General features: G+C 42.1%; 2 protein-coding genes across 2 annotated transcripts; both read right to left on the reverse strand.

Moving 5' to 3' along the window:
• Nucleotides 1-1,544: 1,544 nt before the first annotated feature.
• Nucleotides 1,545-5,230, reverse strand: ATP5F1E (ATP synthase F1 subunit epsilon). Its single transcript, XM_008996197.4, has 3 exons — nt 5,105-5,230; nt 3,178-3,304; nt 1,545-1,698 (listed from the first exon to the last, which is right to left on the reverse strand). Exons 1-2 carry the CDS (start codon nt 5,134-5,136, stop codon nt 3,181-3,183), a joined length of 156 nt encoding a protein of 51 aa, XP_008994445.1. The 5' UTR covers nt 5,137-5,230; the 3' UTR covers nt 1,545-1,698; nt 3,178-3,180.
• Nucleotides 5,231-6,037: 807 nt separating this feature from the next.
• Nucleotides 6,038-16,155, reverse strand: PRELID3B (PRELI domain containing 3B). Its single transcript, XM_002747723.7, has 6 exons — nt 16,035-16,155; nt 11,527-11,695; nt 10,076-10,165; nt 9,580-9,650; nt 9,353-9,455; nt 6,038-8,022 (listed from the first exon to the last, which is right to left on the reverse strand). The coding sequence occupies exons 1-6, from the start codon at nt 16,064-16,066 to the stop codon at nt 7,903-7,905; spliced, it is 585 nt and encodes a 194-aa protein (XP_002747769.1). The 5' UTR covers nt 16,067-16,155; the 3' UTR covers nt 6,038-7,902.
• Between the last annotated feature and the right edge of the window lie 1,141 nt (nt 16,156-17,296).

Below are 17,296 nucleotides of genomic sequence, written 5' to 3' on the forward strand. Positions count from 1 at the left end.
TCATACACAAGGACTACGTGAACTAAGAGACTGAATCCCTCAAACATCACCCAACTGGTTAGTGGGATACCCACAGGTTGTCTGATTGAGGTCACCTCATCTTTGGGCATAGTTGTCCTGTCAGCTACCCAGCAGCGCTGAAGGCAGGAAGTTTATTTCATTATACTACTGGTTCAGGATTTTTTTTTTTTTTTTTTTTTAAATCACAGAGAAAGAGCCTCAGAATCTCTGCCGGATGGTAAACTTGTCTTTTATTCAGTTACTTCACTCTTTTCCACATCACAAGCCCTGTCCCTAAGTCTCACCTCTTAAGCATCCCATCTGCCTCCTTAATGAATTACATCTCTAATTACTTGACTGGAAAAAATTTAGCCCCTTTATTAGTTACTTTATTCATCCTGTATCAAAAAGGCCCTACAAACCTGTGATTCATTTATTCCTGTTCCCTGTAATAGAGGATGCTTCCTAGTAACTTAGTCTTGGGGACCACAGCACTGAACTGAGGTGTCCTAACTTGCAAATAGCAGGCTGACAGCTCTGAGGCAAAGGACTCCAGGGGCTCCTAACGTGCTGTTGTCCAAAGGCACTCTTTCCCACTCAATTGGCTGGGCCTCCCTGCTCACTCTGTGCTGAAAATTCAATAAAACCTACAGGTCAAGTATTGGGACAATAAGTCATTCCCAGAAGCTGGGACAAAGACTTTCTTTTCGGCTTGACCTCAGCATTGCTGACAGTGGCCCTGATAAATTCTTGTGAGCTTAAGTACCATAGTGAGAACGGGTCCTAGAACGGTGTTTCAAAATTTCCAGTTCAAATTTATTTATCCATTCTCCAAATACAGTTAAAATCAGGCAACTAACTTTGTATTTTACCTGGCCAAGTGCTTCCAAGTTTCAAAGAAAGATAAAAACAGTAACTTGCAACAATTATTCATCCCTAAATAATCAATGAATGAAATGACTATGAAAATACCATGAAACTGCATTGTGATCATCATGCCCCAGACCTGCAGTCAAAAACTTTAGATTGTAATCTTAGTTTGGCCATCAACTCAGCAAGCAAGTTATTAAATAGCTTTGCCTCATTTCCTATGAGAAATGTTACCAGAATATAAAGATTCATTTACAAAACAATGTGAAAAGCACTTTTTGCTTAAAGTAATTGTTCTTATCTATAGGTTTTAAGTGCATAATACAAAAAACGTGAGTAAAATTTAGTATTTCTTCTTCTAATAAGCACTTTTAGTATGAAATAATTACTTTCATTTAGGTTACTGATAACCAATTCATTACTCTGACAACAATTCAAAAATAAGGGACCACAAAGCGTCAATGACAGCAGACAATTCTGATCGCCAATTAATGTCATGAAACAACAATTTTGAGACATTTTCAAAATGCATTCTGCATCCCTTTGATCACTAAATATTAAATCTGGCTTCCTGTGCTTTTAAGAAACTCTGGTTCACATGGCCATAATCATGCAGCTGTGCAGACAGTTCCTCCAAAGAAAATAAAAGTCTGACAGAAACTAAAAATCAAGAGTAACAGTGAACCATACTTCAATTTATTGACATTGTCAATTTATGAACAAGACAGGATTTTTTTTCCCCATGAAATAAGATCCTTTCAATCTGCCGTAACATGTGGCCACACATCTTCACCTTGGAAATACGGCATATCAAGCTTTAGTCAGGGTCTAGGAAGAAAAAGAAAACGCAACAGTTGCCGGCTAGTTCTTGGGTGTTTTCTTAAAAATTCAACATGAATATAAGAAATAACTTCCTTATAGTGAACTGTATAACTGTGGCTATAATTCACGTTGCCTTGGCTTGGATGTAAAAAGTGCTGGTTCAAGTACACAGGCTTAGTCAAGCAGGCATTTCTCGGCTGAGTAAAAGTAAACACTCTCCCAGTAATAAAGAAACTACTTTGCCTTTAAAAGACACTCACATCTCCTGTGCTAATGAGGTGAGGTTCCTAACCCCGAAGGACATAACAGAGAGGGGCTAATGCTTTGTTTAAGGGGATCGGACAGTACTTCCCCACCGCCAGGACACCGCAAAATCTCGGCAAAATCTCGGCATTTGATGCAGAGTCTGGTGGTTCTGCTGCAGAGCGGTGTGAGGCTAAATGATTTTCTCTTAGTTTATTGTTAAAACAAAACAACCCAACATAAAACCAGGTCTCATTACTCAGAATTATGAGATTAGACAGCCCCTAGAAAAAGGGCTAAATTCAAAACACTGCACCTCCAGACTTATTAGTAAATAAAATATTTACTAATTCAAAATGAAAATAAAAAGTGCTTAGGGGAGACAGTTCCAATAAGTAAAATTGCTCATAACCATAAGCTGCCAAAGGATTACTATTTCTCACATTTCTGTGCTATCGTGGGTCTGAAGCTTTTTAAAAGCAAATCAAGAAAATTAAATCTGGAAAACATCTCTGACAATTTGCTTTGCCTACCTTTGAAATAACAATGTCAAGAAAGTACTTCGGAGATAAAACTACTTTTATAATTTGGAACACAAAAGTCTACACTTAGCAACTGTACAGAACTTTTTATTTCATGAGAATGTAACTTTACATCACCAACATCTTTGAAAAGTAAAATGAACCAAACCCTCTGAAAGCATAATAAATTTAGCAAAACAGTATCCACTGGAGGGTCTTGCAGATTTTATTGCTTGATACAACAGCAGGACCCTTCCCTGTACTTGTAGTTATTATGTTCGGGAAGTAGCGATTTGTGAAAACATTAGTAGATGTGGTGGAAATAAAAATGTAAAGAACTGTAATTTTTCATGCTCTTGAACTGTTATGTTAACTCCAATAGCAATGATAAAAGTGGGGAGTTCATCCTCCAAATTATTTGATTTGTGCAGACAAATGAAACAGGTTTAATTAAAATAAGATGGCTCTCTACCTAAGCATTGCTAAATGAACTCAAAATCAATGTGCCAATTACTTCTGCTTGGCAGGGCCTGAAAAGACTTTCTTTTTATTAGGCCACGGGACTTCTATAACCTGTATGATTTAAATTATATTATCCCAATAACTAACTTCCAAATACACTGACTAAAAAATGAACTGAACCCCAAACTAAAATTATTTTGATATTTATGCTGTTCCAAAAACTTCAAATGCAACTGTTCTAAGTCAATCAGTAACTTACAGATTATTCCTTCTTTACTTTCACAATTTTTACATTGCTGCCAGCAGTCTTCTCGGCATTTGCTTTGAATTCTGTCTTCAATGCATCTCTCACTGCTTTTGCACAGATCTGGGAATATCGAATGTAGCTGGGAGAAAATGAAGGTATGTATTAATTATCAATATTCCAGCCAGACAGCTGTAACTGTGCTTTCGCTTTTCTTCCTGTACTTTTTATTTTGGTTTGGTTGTACCTTAGTGTACAACTGGATTTAAAAATATGACTAACGTCAAAAAGAATCTATACAAAGAAAAATAGCACTAGAAACAAATGTACAGAAGTATTAACTGGTGTTTGGATGCATGATCTTTGATTTTTCTTCTTTGTACTGTTTTCTCTTTATATTAATTCAAAATAAAAGCTGCATAAATGTTTTTAAAAATCCCACAGCACGGAAAAAAAACAGACCAAAATGTTAACAGAGACTATAACATGATTAATCAATTCTCTCTCTCCTTAAAACTTTAATTACATTATTCTTGAAAGGTGAGGTATACGTAACTAAGAGAAAAAACTATTTTGAATTAAAACAGTTCTTCCTGTACTAACTTATTTAAAGGCTTTCCTGAGAATACTGAATTCTGCATCACAAATCTGCCACTGAAAATACTTACTAATCAAGATTTCTAAATTAAACTGAAAAGTGCATAGAAAACCTCATCAATGCTAGCAAAATTGTAAAACCTGCTTCCTGTTTGGTAGATGGACTGCCATCAACAACGTAGTTTCCAAAAGATGTCAGATCACCTTTCACACTTTTGAAAAACAGGAAGCGGGGAGGGGTGCTGTCTATTTTCTCATGTTTTAGAATTTATTTTGGGGACTCAGAGGTATGAATTCCAATGCCGGCATCCATTCTTACTAACTGGGTGACCTTCAGGCTGGTCAACCTTTTCAGCACCTTTATTCGCCTGAAAAAACAATAGAATAAAAGGATAATACCTGTCCTGCTGACAGCTGGGAGGAGGAAAAACAAAGTGTGAAAAGGTACGGATCACAGGAAAGTTGGCTAATAAACGGCGTCTACTACTGGGACTATCATCCAGTAACAGATCTTCCATCTTCCAGTTCTACAAGACTGCTTGCTTGACCTCAGCAAACCGGGAAGCTTAGTTGTAGAGCGGTCACATATACCCACAAAATGGAAAGTTCAACACCGTCTAGTCAACGAATAAGGTGTGTCTGTCACCTGGAGCATGGTATTTCTGCTCATTCAAGTGCATGGGTCAGATGTGACACCTACAACCAATGGTTTGTGGTTCCACTATGAGACACCATGTCCTCAAGTGGGTTCCATATTTGATCTTTCCAGGAATCAACTCTCACCTTTGTGAGGGGCTCTCTACAGTTTACCAATGACTTTCACCCCTTTTACAGATAAGCAAACCTGAGACTGACAGGACTTAAAGGTTTAAAAATATGTGTAACGTCGTAAAAGACTCTACCGCGATGCTGGATTAAAGATCAAAGCTGCCAACAGCGGTCACGTGGAAAAAAATCTCCTGTTTCCCAAGGTGGCTGTGACTGTACTACTTTCACCACCTGGCTCCAGCACCATTCTGGAAGAAAAGGCTTGCTGAATAAGAGCTGGCCTCTCTCTCGAGAAAGCTCCCATTCGCAAAGGTGTCCAGGAGCACTCTGTGGGTGTTGGGCCGCCCCGACGGGAGGCGAGGCAGAGCACAGGCGCACTCCCACTCGAGGCCGACGCCGCGCCCTCCAGAGCGCTTTGCCCATAGCGACGCCATCTTGGCGGCGGCACCCGAGGCTCGATCCAGTCCCGGTCACGCGTGGGGCAGCTGCTCTCGGTCGTGTCCTGCATGACCTCTGGGCATCTGCATGCGTGCGGCCCGGGCTCGCGGCGCCCTTCCCTCTGGAGGCCTGGGCCTACCTTAGTCCAGCCTGTCGCCAGTAGGCCACCATGCTGTCGAGAAAACGGAGCTCGTCGGGTCGAATCGCAAAGATGCCGGCAATGACGGCTCAGCCGGGCGGTTCAGCCGCAGGAAGTTCAGACCACAGAAACGGAAGGGGCGGGGAGTGCGGAACTGCCAATCACCGCCTCCTGCCCCGCCCCTCCCTTGCGCACGGCCCCTGTTGCCCTGCCACGGAAGCCCTCTGGCGCCGGGAGCCAATGGGCGCGCGAGGCCTGGACCGCGGGTGCCAATCCCCGGGCGGGCCGGCTGGCTGCGTCCACCTATTGGCTCCCTGAGCGCCCGAGGCGTGTGTCTCCCGGGCTTCCGTGTTACCCCGACGGGGGCGACCGGGGCAAGGGGGCCGGGGGGGGCACTCCCCCTCGTGGGGGGCGGTGGAGCCGCGTGCTTTCGGGAGGCGAGGACGCGAGGCGGCCTGGGGACGGCCGCCCCGAGGGCCTGGCTTTGCGCCCGCTTCCGGGAAACGGCGCCGGCTTTTAAAAAAATCTGTGGATAGATAAGCGTGTCCTGAGAGCTGAGATTCAGAAAAACGCTTAGGCACCCTTTTTCCCAGACTGACAGTAAACCCTGGAAACCCAGTGGAGGACCCCCCTTGACATTTTCTGTTGTAGGATCTGCTTCCAATGTGCGACAAGATGGAGGGTAAGGCAACAGTTGCCACTGTTGCCCCGGATGGATGGGAAGAAAAATGTGAAGAAAACCCACTGGACGCACAGGGGAGCTGCCACGCGGCAGGGAAAATGTTCATCTCAGTGCCTGTGATTTAGAGAACCAAACTCTAAACTCTAGTCTCAGTCTAGGAATGAAAGCGTTTTCACTCATAAAGAGGAAAAAAAAAAAAAACCTTTGCTCTTCACCTTAATTATTAAAAAGAATTATAATCAGGAAAAACATCACTTAAAAGAAAGTTTTTATTAACAAAAGTTTTTCTTAATCCACATTTCAACTTTAGTATTAAATAGTCCAAGGGTTTCATTTATGAATACTTATTCCAGTTTAGTCCTCTTAAATTCATTTGCTTGCTGTGCATTTATGATTAACAGGTAAAAGCTATCAATTACCAGCTGTTTCAAAAAATGTAACCAACTGCACTGGAAAATGAAAATTTATAGTTTTATAGTTAGATCAGCGTTTCAAAAATCAAAGGATAAGTATTTGTTTAAAAATCTCAATAGGGCATGACACCTTTTTCAGAACAAGTATAATTTGCAGAAATTACACAAGGCAGATTTTCATCAAATATCAATTATTTAGTGATATTTAGCTGAAATGTTATTTCACTTGTAAAAACTATATCCGGTTACAAAAAAAAAAAATCAGAAACCTTATTAAATTTAATCTGCTTTTACAAATGTCCTAAAAAGTATTAAGCTATACAATTTTTAAGTAGGAAAACGATAATTTAAAAATAGTTTGGTTATACTATTTCTGTGGTTATGTACATACATTAACTGGTCTCTGATAGGAAACATGACTAGAAGTTTAAGCACTGTAAAATAAAGGCAAGCACTAATCATCTTGTAGCAAAAATACTCTGCAACAATTGCAAATGTCAAAGCTATTATTTAGTGGTTACTAATTGGCTGCTACAAAATATCAAAGAAAGTACATTTATTGGATTTTCAGTTTGCAAGCTGCCCTCTGACATCCCAAACACAGAATTCCCATCAATAAAACTGCAGTGCAATTCATGCAGTGGTTAGTTTCAGGCCACGCCTCCCCCCCCAACATTATCCTTGTTCTTTCCCACCACCCGCAAATCGTGCAGTGGCACCATGTTATTAAAAACATTCAGTACCTGGGGTTTATGCTTCAGAGCAAGACATCACTTGAGTAATTTCAAATGATGTACAGCTCCTTAATGTAAAAAAGATGTTTTGTGGTCACAATTACTTCAAAAAGTAATTATATTCAAATAACCTGACATATCATGCCTTAGCAATTACAAACCATGATTTTGACACATGGCAATTTTTAAGTTAGGCAAATGTGAAATGCTAAAATATGTGAACAGCCGTTCTGTTTAAGTTAGAGCACTGCAAAACTCAGGTAATGACTTTATTTTTTTCAGTTAACATAACCAGCCCACGGTACAGCACACTAAATCATAAAGTATACATCCAAGGAAGTTAATACCTTTACTAAGTTACAAAACTTTGGCAAATCAATACAGTACTCTTTAATGAAACCATACTTTTGTTGGAGTCATGTTACTTTAGTGATAATTTTCACTCCAAAAATATTAAGTATCAAATCAAAACACTGGTTTTAAATGGTGGTTTATAGCAGAGCAAGTTATTTTACACAAAATGTATTTTAAAACTACACAATTTTTCCTTTTAGGTGAGTTCCCTTGTGCAAGCTGTTCAAGTGTACAGCAGCAGGGCAATGGGCGTCTATAGGTGGCTCTGCTCTGTTCTGGGGTTGGTCCAAAGTCAGGTGGAGTTCCAGTGTATGAAAAGCTTGAAAATCCTACCTTAAGGAGATTCCCTATCAATACTCATTTCCAAGGAATTCTTGTTGAATTTTCACAGAAATACTGGAACCCTCAAAATCCGACAGTTAATTTCAAATAACATTAATTTCAGATGATCCCTTTTATTTACAGGCCCTGCATCTGTTTTGATCAAGTCACATAGCCTTATACCAACTTAAAAAAAATTACCTAAAATATAGTTGTATTTTTTAAATAACAAATAAATATACAGTCAGCTTGGAGAGACCTGAAGTACCCAACGTTGCCTACCAACTTTCACTATCACTTCTCTGCAAATGCTGCTGCAGCCATTGGAGTCCGTATGCTTCCTCTTGCTGAGGCTGTCAGTTCTTCAATCTCAGCATTTAATTTGTGTATTACCCATTCCATTGCTTCTCGGCCCTTAAAAAAATCCAATACATTTATTGTTAGTGAAAGCAAAGACATATATCGAATTAATGACACACCAGGAAGTAACAAGGAGCGTGACAAGTTTAACTAAATCTGAGATGACAGATTGTTTTTGTCCTGGCTTTTTCTTTTCTAATGTTATTTAGCAAACATCAAATGCCTTGAGCGACTGGCTTGATCCATAAACTGACTTTTATTTTGTATGCAAAAGATGTTCTCAAAATAATCTACAATTAAATAACAGGATGACTTATTTATTTCATGATTACAGTGGTTCCCTTTTTAGGGGCAAGAAGGTCAAATCCCTTTCCTCTATATTTTAAACCAAAAGCAAGGTCCTATAGGATCTGGTCCCCAACTCCCTCCTCACCCCTTCTCTCCTAGTCTTCTGTGTAGTTCCTTGAAAAACAGAAAGAGCAATTGCCACTTCCTGTCTCAGGGCCTTCACACATGCAGCTCCTCCACCTAGAACACTCTTCTTGGCATACCCCTCGCAATCAACCTATCGCCATTATGCGCCCAGCAGAAACATCAGTTCCTGAACACTTATTAAGCATTCTCATACCTTTCTGCACCTTTTCTTTCCTAATGACATGCTGTGTGATTAATGTCACCTGCCTTTTAGTTCTACGAGGGCAGGGACCACACTTGTTTTGCTCCCTGCTAGATTCCCTGTCTAGCCCAGCACTCTGCCTGACACAGAGAAGGCATCTGTGAATATCTCTTGACTACTGAATGACCAAATTAACCATGTGCTATGAAACAGTGTGTTAGGCATCTTTCTCTAAACTTAATGTTCTCAATAAACAAAAACTGGTTCTTGGGAGGGATGGAAAAGTATTCCTCTTTTATGTATAAAGCCCATACATATGTATATAATATGATATAACTTGAGGTGGCAATAAGGCAAAAAATGTCTAATATAGGTTGGGGGGCGACAATAGTGAAAAAAGGTTGAGAAACAGTGCTTTAAATGACACACAGCTACACGTCACTGAGCACTTTCTAAGTGCTGGGCCCCAGGCTACGTACTTGCAGTGTTATCTCATTTACTCCATGCCAACCCTGTAAAATGGGTAATCTCCACTTCAAAAATGGGAAACTGAGGCATAGAAAGGTTAACTTAACGGCCCAAGGTGGAAAGGCTAAAAGCTAGAGATTGGACGCGAACCCAGAGCCTGTGTAAGTAACTGCCCAGCGTGCTGCAGTTTCCTAGGGTAGAATGGGTAAGGGTCAGCTTACAGGAACACACATGCAGTCAGCACCCCATTTGTCTAGGAAATGAACCAGGGAATAGTGACCAAGAAGCAGCCTCACTTACTTTACTGGCATTGGAGGATATCGTACTTGCCATCAGTCCTTCAAGGTAACTGCTGAGGCTAACTCCTTTCACAGTGATTATAGCTTCTTGAGTCAAAACAGTTCTGGAACAAAACATACCCATGCTGGTTCAGATGACCCAACTTTCATTTTCAAAAAATTTGACCAAAAAAAAAATTTTTTTTCAACACCCTTTACAATACATTTGTTAAAATATTTTTTACTCACTTTTCTGGGTCCTGAGGATGTGGTTTGTATATAAGTCTCTCATCTACTGAAACCATATTTGTAAATGAAATCTACAGAATGGAAAAAAAAAGCAAATAATTTTGCAACTGAAGATTCAAAATGTTTCCAAAATCAACACACAAGCCAAAATCTTACTAGCTAAACATAACAAAACAACAAATAAACCACTGCTATTATTCCATAAACTATTCACTGCCTACTTTTTATTTAAAAAACAAAGTTGAGGAAAGAAAATATAATGATAATACACATAATCCCAAACTCATTTTATTGAGCGCTATCCCCTTAGAGACAGGCAGGATCATCAGAGCAGGAAGGGTAAGGAAGCGACAACCAATGCCGAGTCTGGGCTGCGCATGCGCAGGGAGTCTCGCAACCACCCCGTGAACATGCACTCACTTATATATCAACTACAAGACACACAAAGAACTCAGCCATACAGTTCAAAATGAAACAGAAGGGGGCCAAGACTTACATTAGTAGATTTAAGTTCCATTGTTTTTTCTACAGGATCAACTACAGAATGTTCTTGCACATATGTTTTTGTTCTTGCTGCACCAATAAGCTAAGTAAAACATTCAGAATTAGTAATCAGAGGAGGAAGAATTTCTTACCAAGTGCATCAATATTTTATTTGCAGGAAAAAAAATGTCAATATGTTGAACCAAAAATCTGTTTCCTAAAGACCAGAGGAAACAAGCAAAGGTCAGAAAAAAGGCCTATTAACACAACATGGATGAGATGAGACTGTCAGACACAAAAACTTTTCCCACAGGCAATTAGAAACCAGCCCACTGAGATGTCTGCAACGTGAGGCACCAAGCTGAATCTGCTCAGACGCAACAGTGGAGCACTGAGGCTGAACTATCAGGCTTGGGGCAACATGGCAGCTAGAGAAAAGGTGAACTCAAAGGCATCTGTATTTTCTCAGAACAGTTCAGGGGAGGTGGTCCTCAGCTTCATTCTCTAGACAGAAAAACAGCTTTCTCATGATGGAGGATCATACATCAGTGTCCACGGTCATTCCCTGTGCTAAGACCCCAAGCCTATCCCCTGACCTTGCTCATTTCTAAGTCCGCACTAGCTAATGCCATGGTTTGCATAAAGGAGGCAGTAAGCTCGGGAGGCTGAGGCAGGAGAATTGCCTGAACCCAGGAGGCGGAGATCGCGGTGAGCCGAGATCGCGCCATTGCACTCCAGCCTGGGTAGCAAGAGCGAAACTCCGTCTCAAAAAAAAAATAAAATAAAATAAAAAAATAAATAAATAAATAAATTTAAAAAAAAAAAGGAGGCAGTAAGTACATTCCTAATGAAATGTATACTTTTGTTTTCCTGGTGAACCTACTTTCCATAAAGAGACCCTCTACAGAAACCTGGATCCACTATTACACCAGTTTTCTCACATTATGGTAAACTGGCATTCAGTTTCTTCCTGGTTAAATCTGCTCACTAAAGCCAGCTTACTCTTAAGGGAAGACAATTATTTCTAAATGTACAGGAAGGACTGCCAGACCTTGGAACAAATGTGGCAAGAACAAGTCCGAGAACATACTCCTTACTTAATGTACCCAACGCATTATGGATCACAGAACTGTCACCTTAACAATCATGACCAGACCATTACTTCCAAACCTTAGGACTGGTCTCAAGTTGCTGGCAAAAGCAGAAAAAACAGAATATAAGTCTTTTCAGATTACACAGAATTAGCTGGCTTCCTTCAGAAGATTCTATCGGGTGCCTTCATGAAGATTGTAATAATATTTCCAATTCATTACACACTCATAACTCAAGTTTATTATAATATAACTTGAACTTATGCAAAAATGACATTCAGAATCGGCTCCCACAACCTATTTGAAATTATAATGCGGTTTAGAAAACTTCTCCACAGCAGTCACATCTCTCCGGGAATAAAGACACACTTACAGACTTCACAATGGAAGGCAGTCCCCACTCTGTGCTGAGAAGTCTGAGGCTGTGCAACTTTCCAGAGGGATCTATATGTCTGTCCAACACATCAACTCCAACCACACTTGGGTTCATAGGGTTTGGGTATTTCTGCATTGCAGCTGTTGTAACAGTTTCCCATGGGTGGCTGCCGATGTGAACCAAAACAAAACACCCAAACATTTAAAAATATGCATATGAGTTAAACAGTTTTTATAGTCCATCAAATCATTCTTTACAATGTAAGTTTAATGAGTTTTCCTAGGAAAAATTATCTTCTGAAACAATGATGATTATGGGAAATCGATCTACATTTTTAACAGGCTTCAGTATTTTTCCACAATACAGACTACATAATAAAACTCGTATCTATAAAGATCAAAGTAGCCTACAAAGCATTACAGTATAGTTTCTTAAACCATCTTTCCTACTTACCATTATCCACTTTCACATGTAAATTATTTCTAGGAAGAACCAGTGATTCAAGAAAATGTATTTAAAATTGTGTTCTACTGAAACAAAGAGCTAAAAGTATCATTATGCTATTTGTTATTTCGTCTGACCTCAATTCTATCAGGTTATAAGGAAGTAACAAAAGTAAAAGAATTTATGGGCACTATAAACTCTTATGGGGATCACAAAAAAGATTCAAAGCTTTGACTTAATTATTGAACTTTTCCTTCATATTAATGTAATAAAAACATTCCCTCCAGTCAATCTTTATTCATTGTTTTTCTCAAAGGAGTGATTCTGATTTCTGTTTTGAAAAGGTCACTCAATACAATAAAATATCCTGAAGGCACTCCTAATATGCTACTTTCTAATATTCTCTTTTAATATTGTAAGCACTTATCACCTAGTATTGAAGTGGTAATAATATCACATCACTTGAGAACTTGCAGTATCTTATTTTCTTGAAAAAGCACATGTGCTTGGGTAATTCAAAATGTGATGCACCTTTGTTCACTTCACAACTTCTGTGAATAAGACACTTGTACAAAAGACATCCTTTTCAAAAGGACCCCTTATTAAGTACAATCAGTATTAAAGGTGATTTAGTCCACCTGCAGTCTGATTCTAGCCCCTTCTACACCACTTATCTGTGCTCTCATCTTCATTTGAAGGAAAAAGACAAGATCTGGGGATGATGTTTCAAGGTACAATAGCATTACTTTTTATTTGTCTAAAAATGAAACAGGTAGACATTATTCCAACTTTTTAGAGACCTCAGATTGACAACTACATCTTGTCAACAAAAGGAAAATCTCTAATCCATTAATTTCCCAGAACCCTGGACAACCAGTGACATTATTTTTAATGTTTTCATTATAATATTGTTTTCTCTATAATATTATACAAATGAACCTCATTATGTCTTTAGTCTCCAGCCTTATCCAGCAATCAATGCACATATATAAGCAGAGTTGCTTCATCAATCCGAACAGTCCCCACAAATAGAAGCATACAGGCCAAGCACTCTGATTCTTACCAAGGCAACTATCTAAAATGAAAATCAGATAACCCCTCCACAGGTCTCCATCCAGTCATATACTATGGTTAGTTGGCTTTCATGCCCTTATCTCTTCCCCCAACCCTCTCTAAAAAATTAATACTCGCATGGCCTCAGGGTGGTTATGCCTTATTTGTAATTGAGTCCATCTCCCCTTTCTGAACCAACTTGAAACCACTGATGTTGACTTAGCTTGGCTCAAGATTATTTTATGAACCATAACCAGCTCAAACATTACAAAGAATACTTATTACGATTAATAATCTTCCAGCAATTAATATGAACTGTATTAACATAATTATGTGAAAAGGATCTCATAATGGAAGACATTCAAAGACCGTACCAAAGTAGAATCAGGAGGACCTGGCTATGGCTCACTGACCTGTCCCACTTCTTCACCCTTGAAACGAGGTGAGGACATTGCTAACTTCACTGGGGCAGCAACAATGTCTTCATTTACTTAATAAAATATAATCAATCCAAAGAACAATGCCTGACACATACTGGGCATCTCTATATGTTGAAGGAATCAATGAATGATTTCACCTGGTTGCCAACTATAGGCCTCAGAAGAGGCCTTGGAAGAAAGTGCTGGAAAATCAATAGATATAAGATGTAGAATGATGACTTAGATATTGTTGTTAGATAGTAACATCCTAAAGATCAGAAACAACATTCAGATTTGTGAGGGGAGATTATGACTTCAACTTCAGGTAGGCTGAGTTTGAAGGGCCTGTGGGACAGGAGGGTAGCGATGCCTAACAGACACCTGAAAATAAAGAGCGAAGCTGGGGAGGCTGGAGCTCGAGGTACAGATCTGGGTGCCATAAATGTGTACTTATCATTTGGGACTTTGACCAAACAGCCCAGTTTATATGGGGAGAAAGCACGATCAGGGCTTCTTCTCCCAGGATAAAAAAAGAAGGGCTTCTTCTCTTCTTTTGTGACAAAAAGAGAGAAAAAAAAAGAAATTAAGATCATAGATGAAATCCAACATAGGAAAGCCAACAACAGAGTCTCACTGAACATTTACACTGAATGGGAAAATGACAGGGAAGCGTTGAAGACAAAGGCAGAAAGAGTACAGAAGGAAGCAGGGGACGGGTCAGGAAGGAGCAGTAGGGAAGATAAGGGAAAAGAAAGTGCTTTATTTTTTGAGACAGAGTTTCGCTCTTGTCCAGGCTGGAGTGCAATGGCGTGATCTCAGCTCACTGCAACCTTCACCTCCTGGGTTCAAGCGATTCTCCTGCCTCAGCCTCCTGAGTAGCTGTGATTACAGGCATGTGCCACCATGCCCGGCTAATTTTGTATTTTCAGTAGAGACGGGGTTTCTCCATGTTGGTCAGGCTGGTCTCAAACTTCCCACCTCAGGTGATCTGCCCACCTCGGCCTCCCAAAGTGCTGGGATTACAGGCGTGAGCCACCATGCCTGGCAAGGGAGAAGACAGTTCTAAAGAGACTCAGTGCCAAAAATTTCTGAAGCATGCAAACCCGGAAGAGGACTGAAATTAAGCATCCCCAGAGCTGAAATGGACTAGTGATGAATGTGAGTAGGTTAATGAACATCAGAATGACTATAACTGCCAGGTCTTCTTCCTCCCACAAAGACTGTAAACAGTAGGAAGAAAAAAAAAAGCTCCCTTCTGATTCTAATATTCTACGCTTTGCAGGATACAGCAGGCCCTAGGATGTGTCCTGCTAAGTACAAATGCTGACAACGTTTTAAAAGCTGCCTTCAGAGGCTGGGCACAGTGGTTCACACCTGTAATCCCAGCACTTTGGCAGGCCGAGGTGGGTGGATCACTTGAGGTCAGGAGTTGGAGACCAGTATGGCCAATATGGTGAAACCCCATCTCTACTAAAAATACAAAAATTAGCAGGGCGTGGTGGTGGGCACCTGTAATCCCAGATACTTGGGAGGCTGAGGCAGGAGAATCACTTGAACATGGGAGGCAGAGGTTGCAGTGAGTCAAGACGGTGCCACTGCACTCCAGCCTGGACGACAGAGCAAGACTCTGCCTCAAAAATAAAAAAATAAAAGTTGCCTTCAGAGACACTTTTAAAAACATAAATGGCTGTGTAGTATATTTATTTACAAGGCTATACTAATTAAAACTGTGGCAATGACATTAAGATCAGCGGATGAGAGCAGGTAACTCAGGAAAAAAATTTTGCTGCTTAAGTTTGTGGCTTTTTTGTTCACGGAATTATGGACCTGGAAGAGAATTTAATTCCACATCCAACTGGTTCAAGGCCTATTTTCGTTAATAAACATTTCGCGCTATCCAAAAAGATGTTCCTGAACATGGCCTCAGAGATTCAACACGGGTAGGCCATGACGACCGTCCTCTTCTATTTCTCAGATGAAAATGGGAAACCCAAGGTCACACGCTTGTTGCTGCCAGAGCTAGACCTTGAATTCCAAATCCAAGGCTCTGCGGCGTAGATGAACAGGTTGGGAAAAGGTCTCACATCCTGGTGGCCTGAGTTCACCCACAACTCACAATCGAAGGTAGGAACTTCACCCAAACGGCGGCCAGGAAAAGTACGCTCTGCAGAAAACCAACACCTCCCTCTTGGGATTCTCGGGTCCACTTCCCAAAGGGGTTCGGCAGGGCGGGATGTGGCAACCCTAAGTGCAGTCAAGGACCTCGTGCTCTGCGACGCCCCCAGAACCTCAGGAGGCCACTGGCCCGAGGCTGCCTCCTGGTGGGGGAGAGTCCGGAAGTGGCTTTGGCGGCCCTCCCAGCAGCAAGGCCGCCTGGGCTCGGAGGTCGGAGCCATCCCCTCGGCTCGGGTGCCTCGGGGTCGTGACCTTGGCCAGCCCTCAGTGTCCCCGGGGCCCGCAAGCTTCAGGGTTCGTTCCTCTCGCTAGGCCGGACGCCTGGAAGCCTCCTGAGGGCCGCCTCTGCCTCGCCTCGACTCCAGAGCCGGCGTGCCCACCCTCCCCGGAGCCGTCCCCGTGCCCCAAACTTACTCAAAGACGTGCTCCGATGTCCAGATCTTCATGGCGCCGGTGGCCTGAGCGATGACCGGGTGGCGCCAGGGTACAACTAGGTACAGAGGCTACACCGGCCCCCGCCCCGCCCACAGCACCCAGCCGGCCGCGCAACGCGCAGGCGCCGTCAGGTCCGACGCGAGGGACGTCCCGACGCGCGGCCCCAAGCCCTATCCCGGTCCGGGTTTTGCCCTAGCCTTGCGCGGCGCAAGGAAACCACGCCCCTTAGCGCCCGGCGCAACGCGCCGGCGCAGTGCCGTAGAAGGCACCTGGAGGCGCCAGCGCCGGAGCTGTGCTGCGCACGCGCGGCGGGCGGGGGCCGGAGCTGGAGCCCTGACCTCTGGGCATAGTTGGGTTAGGTCCAGGAGGTGCCTGGGTTCACGCCCGGCCCTCCTTGTCGTTCTGGCCCAGCACATCGTCGTCTGGCGTTTCGAGGCGTGTGGACGCATCGGGTCAGCCTGCTGACATGGATGTTCCTTGCGGTGCTCACTAGTGCAAAATTTCCTGGTACCCTATAGAGTTCCTGCCACCTCCTGGGGTCAGCCCCATCTATTGTCCCAAATCCTACAGCCCGATCAGCTATGCCCCTCCCACCTGCCCTCCAGGAGCTTGCAGCCCTCGGAGGTGATAAGTAAGGCGTGATGCGGGGAAGCTAACATCAGACATGCCACGAATACCCCAACCAGGGGTGCAATCCGGAAGCACAGTGAAAGGGCGGGTGGAAAAGCTTCCTGGCCCGGCAGATCTTGCCCTAGGTGCGTAGGATGATCTGAGCTGAGATGTCTCTCCCAGAGAGGGTTCCCTCGTCACCCTTTCTTAGCAGATCCTCCGTCCTTTGTTGCTCTGCTCCATCACAACACCCTGTTGCATTTTTCTTACCGCGTACCCCTCTGACATCACCTTGTTCATTTCTTTGTTGTAACTCCTATCGAACCGAGCCCTTGAAGTCAAGGATCTTGCCCATCTCGTTCCAAAGTAATTCTCCGTGTCTCCTATATAGTCAAGGCTCAATAATTACTTATTGAAAAATGAAAGAAATCAATAGTTATTTGTGGGATGAATGAATTAATGGAATCATCTAGTTTATTTGTTGTAACTTCCACTAGATTGTAAGCCCTGAGGGCGAGGCTCTTGCCAGACTTGTTCAGTGATTTCCCCATTCCTACATGACAATTATTTGTTTCATCAATGGATGAAAGAATGACTAAGAAGTGCAGGGGCAGGAGGGGGTGACATGTGGT

The sequence above is a fragment of the Callithrix jacchus genome, chromosome 5 (assembly GCF_049354715.1).
Source record: "Callithrix jacchus isolate 240 chromosome 5, calJac240_pri, whole genome shotgun sequence".
NCBI lineage: Eukaryota > Metazoa > Chordata > Mammalia > Primates > Cebidae > Callithrix > Callithrix jacchus.

What these genes read in the sequence shown, in the direction of transcription:
- ATP5F1E (XM_008996197.4), bottom strand. Translation starts at nt 5,136, where the DNA reads ATGGTGGCCTACTGGCGACAGGCTGGACTAAG. An exon ending in TGGCGACAGGCTGGACTAAG is followed by an intron (nt 3,305 to 5,104) that starts GTAGGCCCAGGC and finishes ATTTTCTCCCAG; the next exon opens with CTACATTCGATATTCCCAGA.
- PRELID3B (XM_002747723.7), bottom strand. Translation starts at nt 16,066, where the DNA reads ATGAAGATCTGGACATCGGAGCACGTCTTTGA. An exon ending in TGGAACTTAAATCTACTAAT is followed by an intron (nt 9,651 to 10,075) that starts GTAAGTCTTGGC and finishes TCCATTCTGTAG; the next exon opens with ATTTCATTTACAAATATGGT. An exon ending in TATCCTCCAATGCCAGTAAA is followed by an intron (nt 8,023 to 9,352) that starts GTAAGTGAGGCT and finishes GATTTTTTTAAG; the next exon opens with GGCCGAGAAGCAATGGAATG.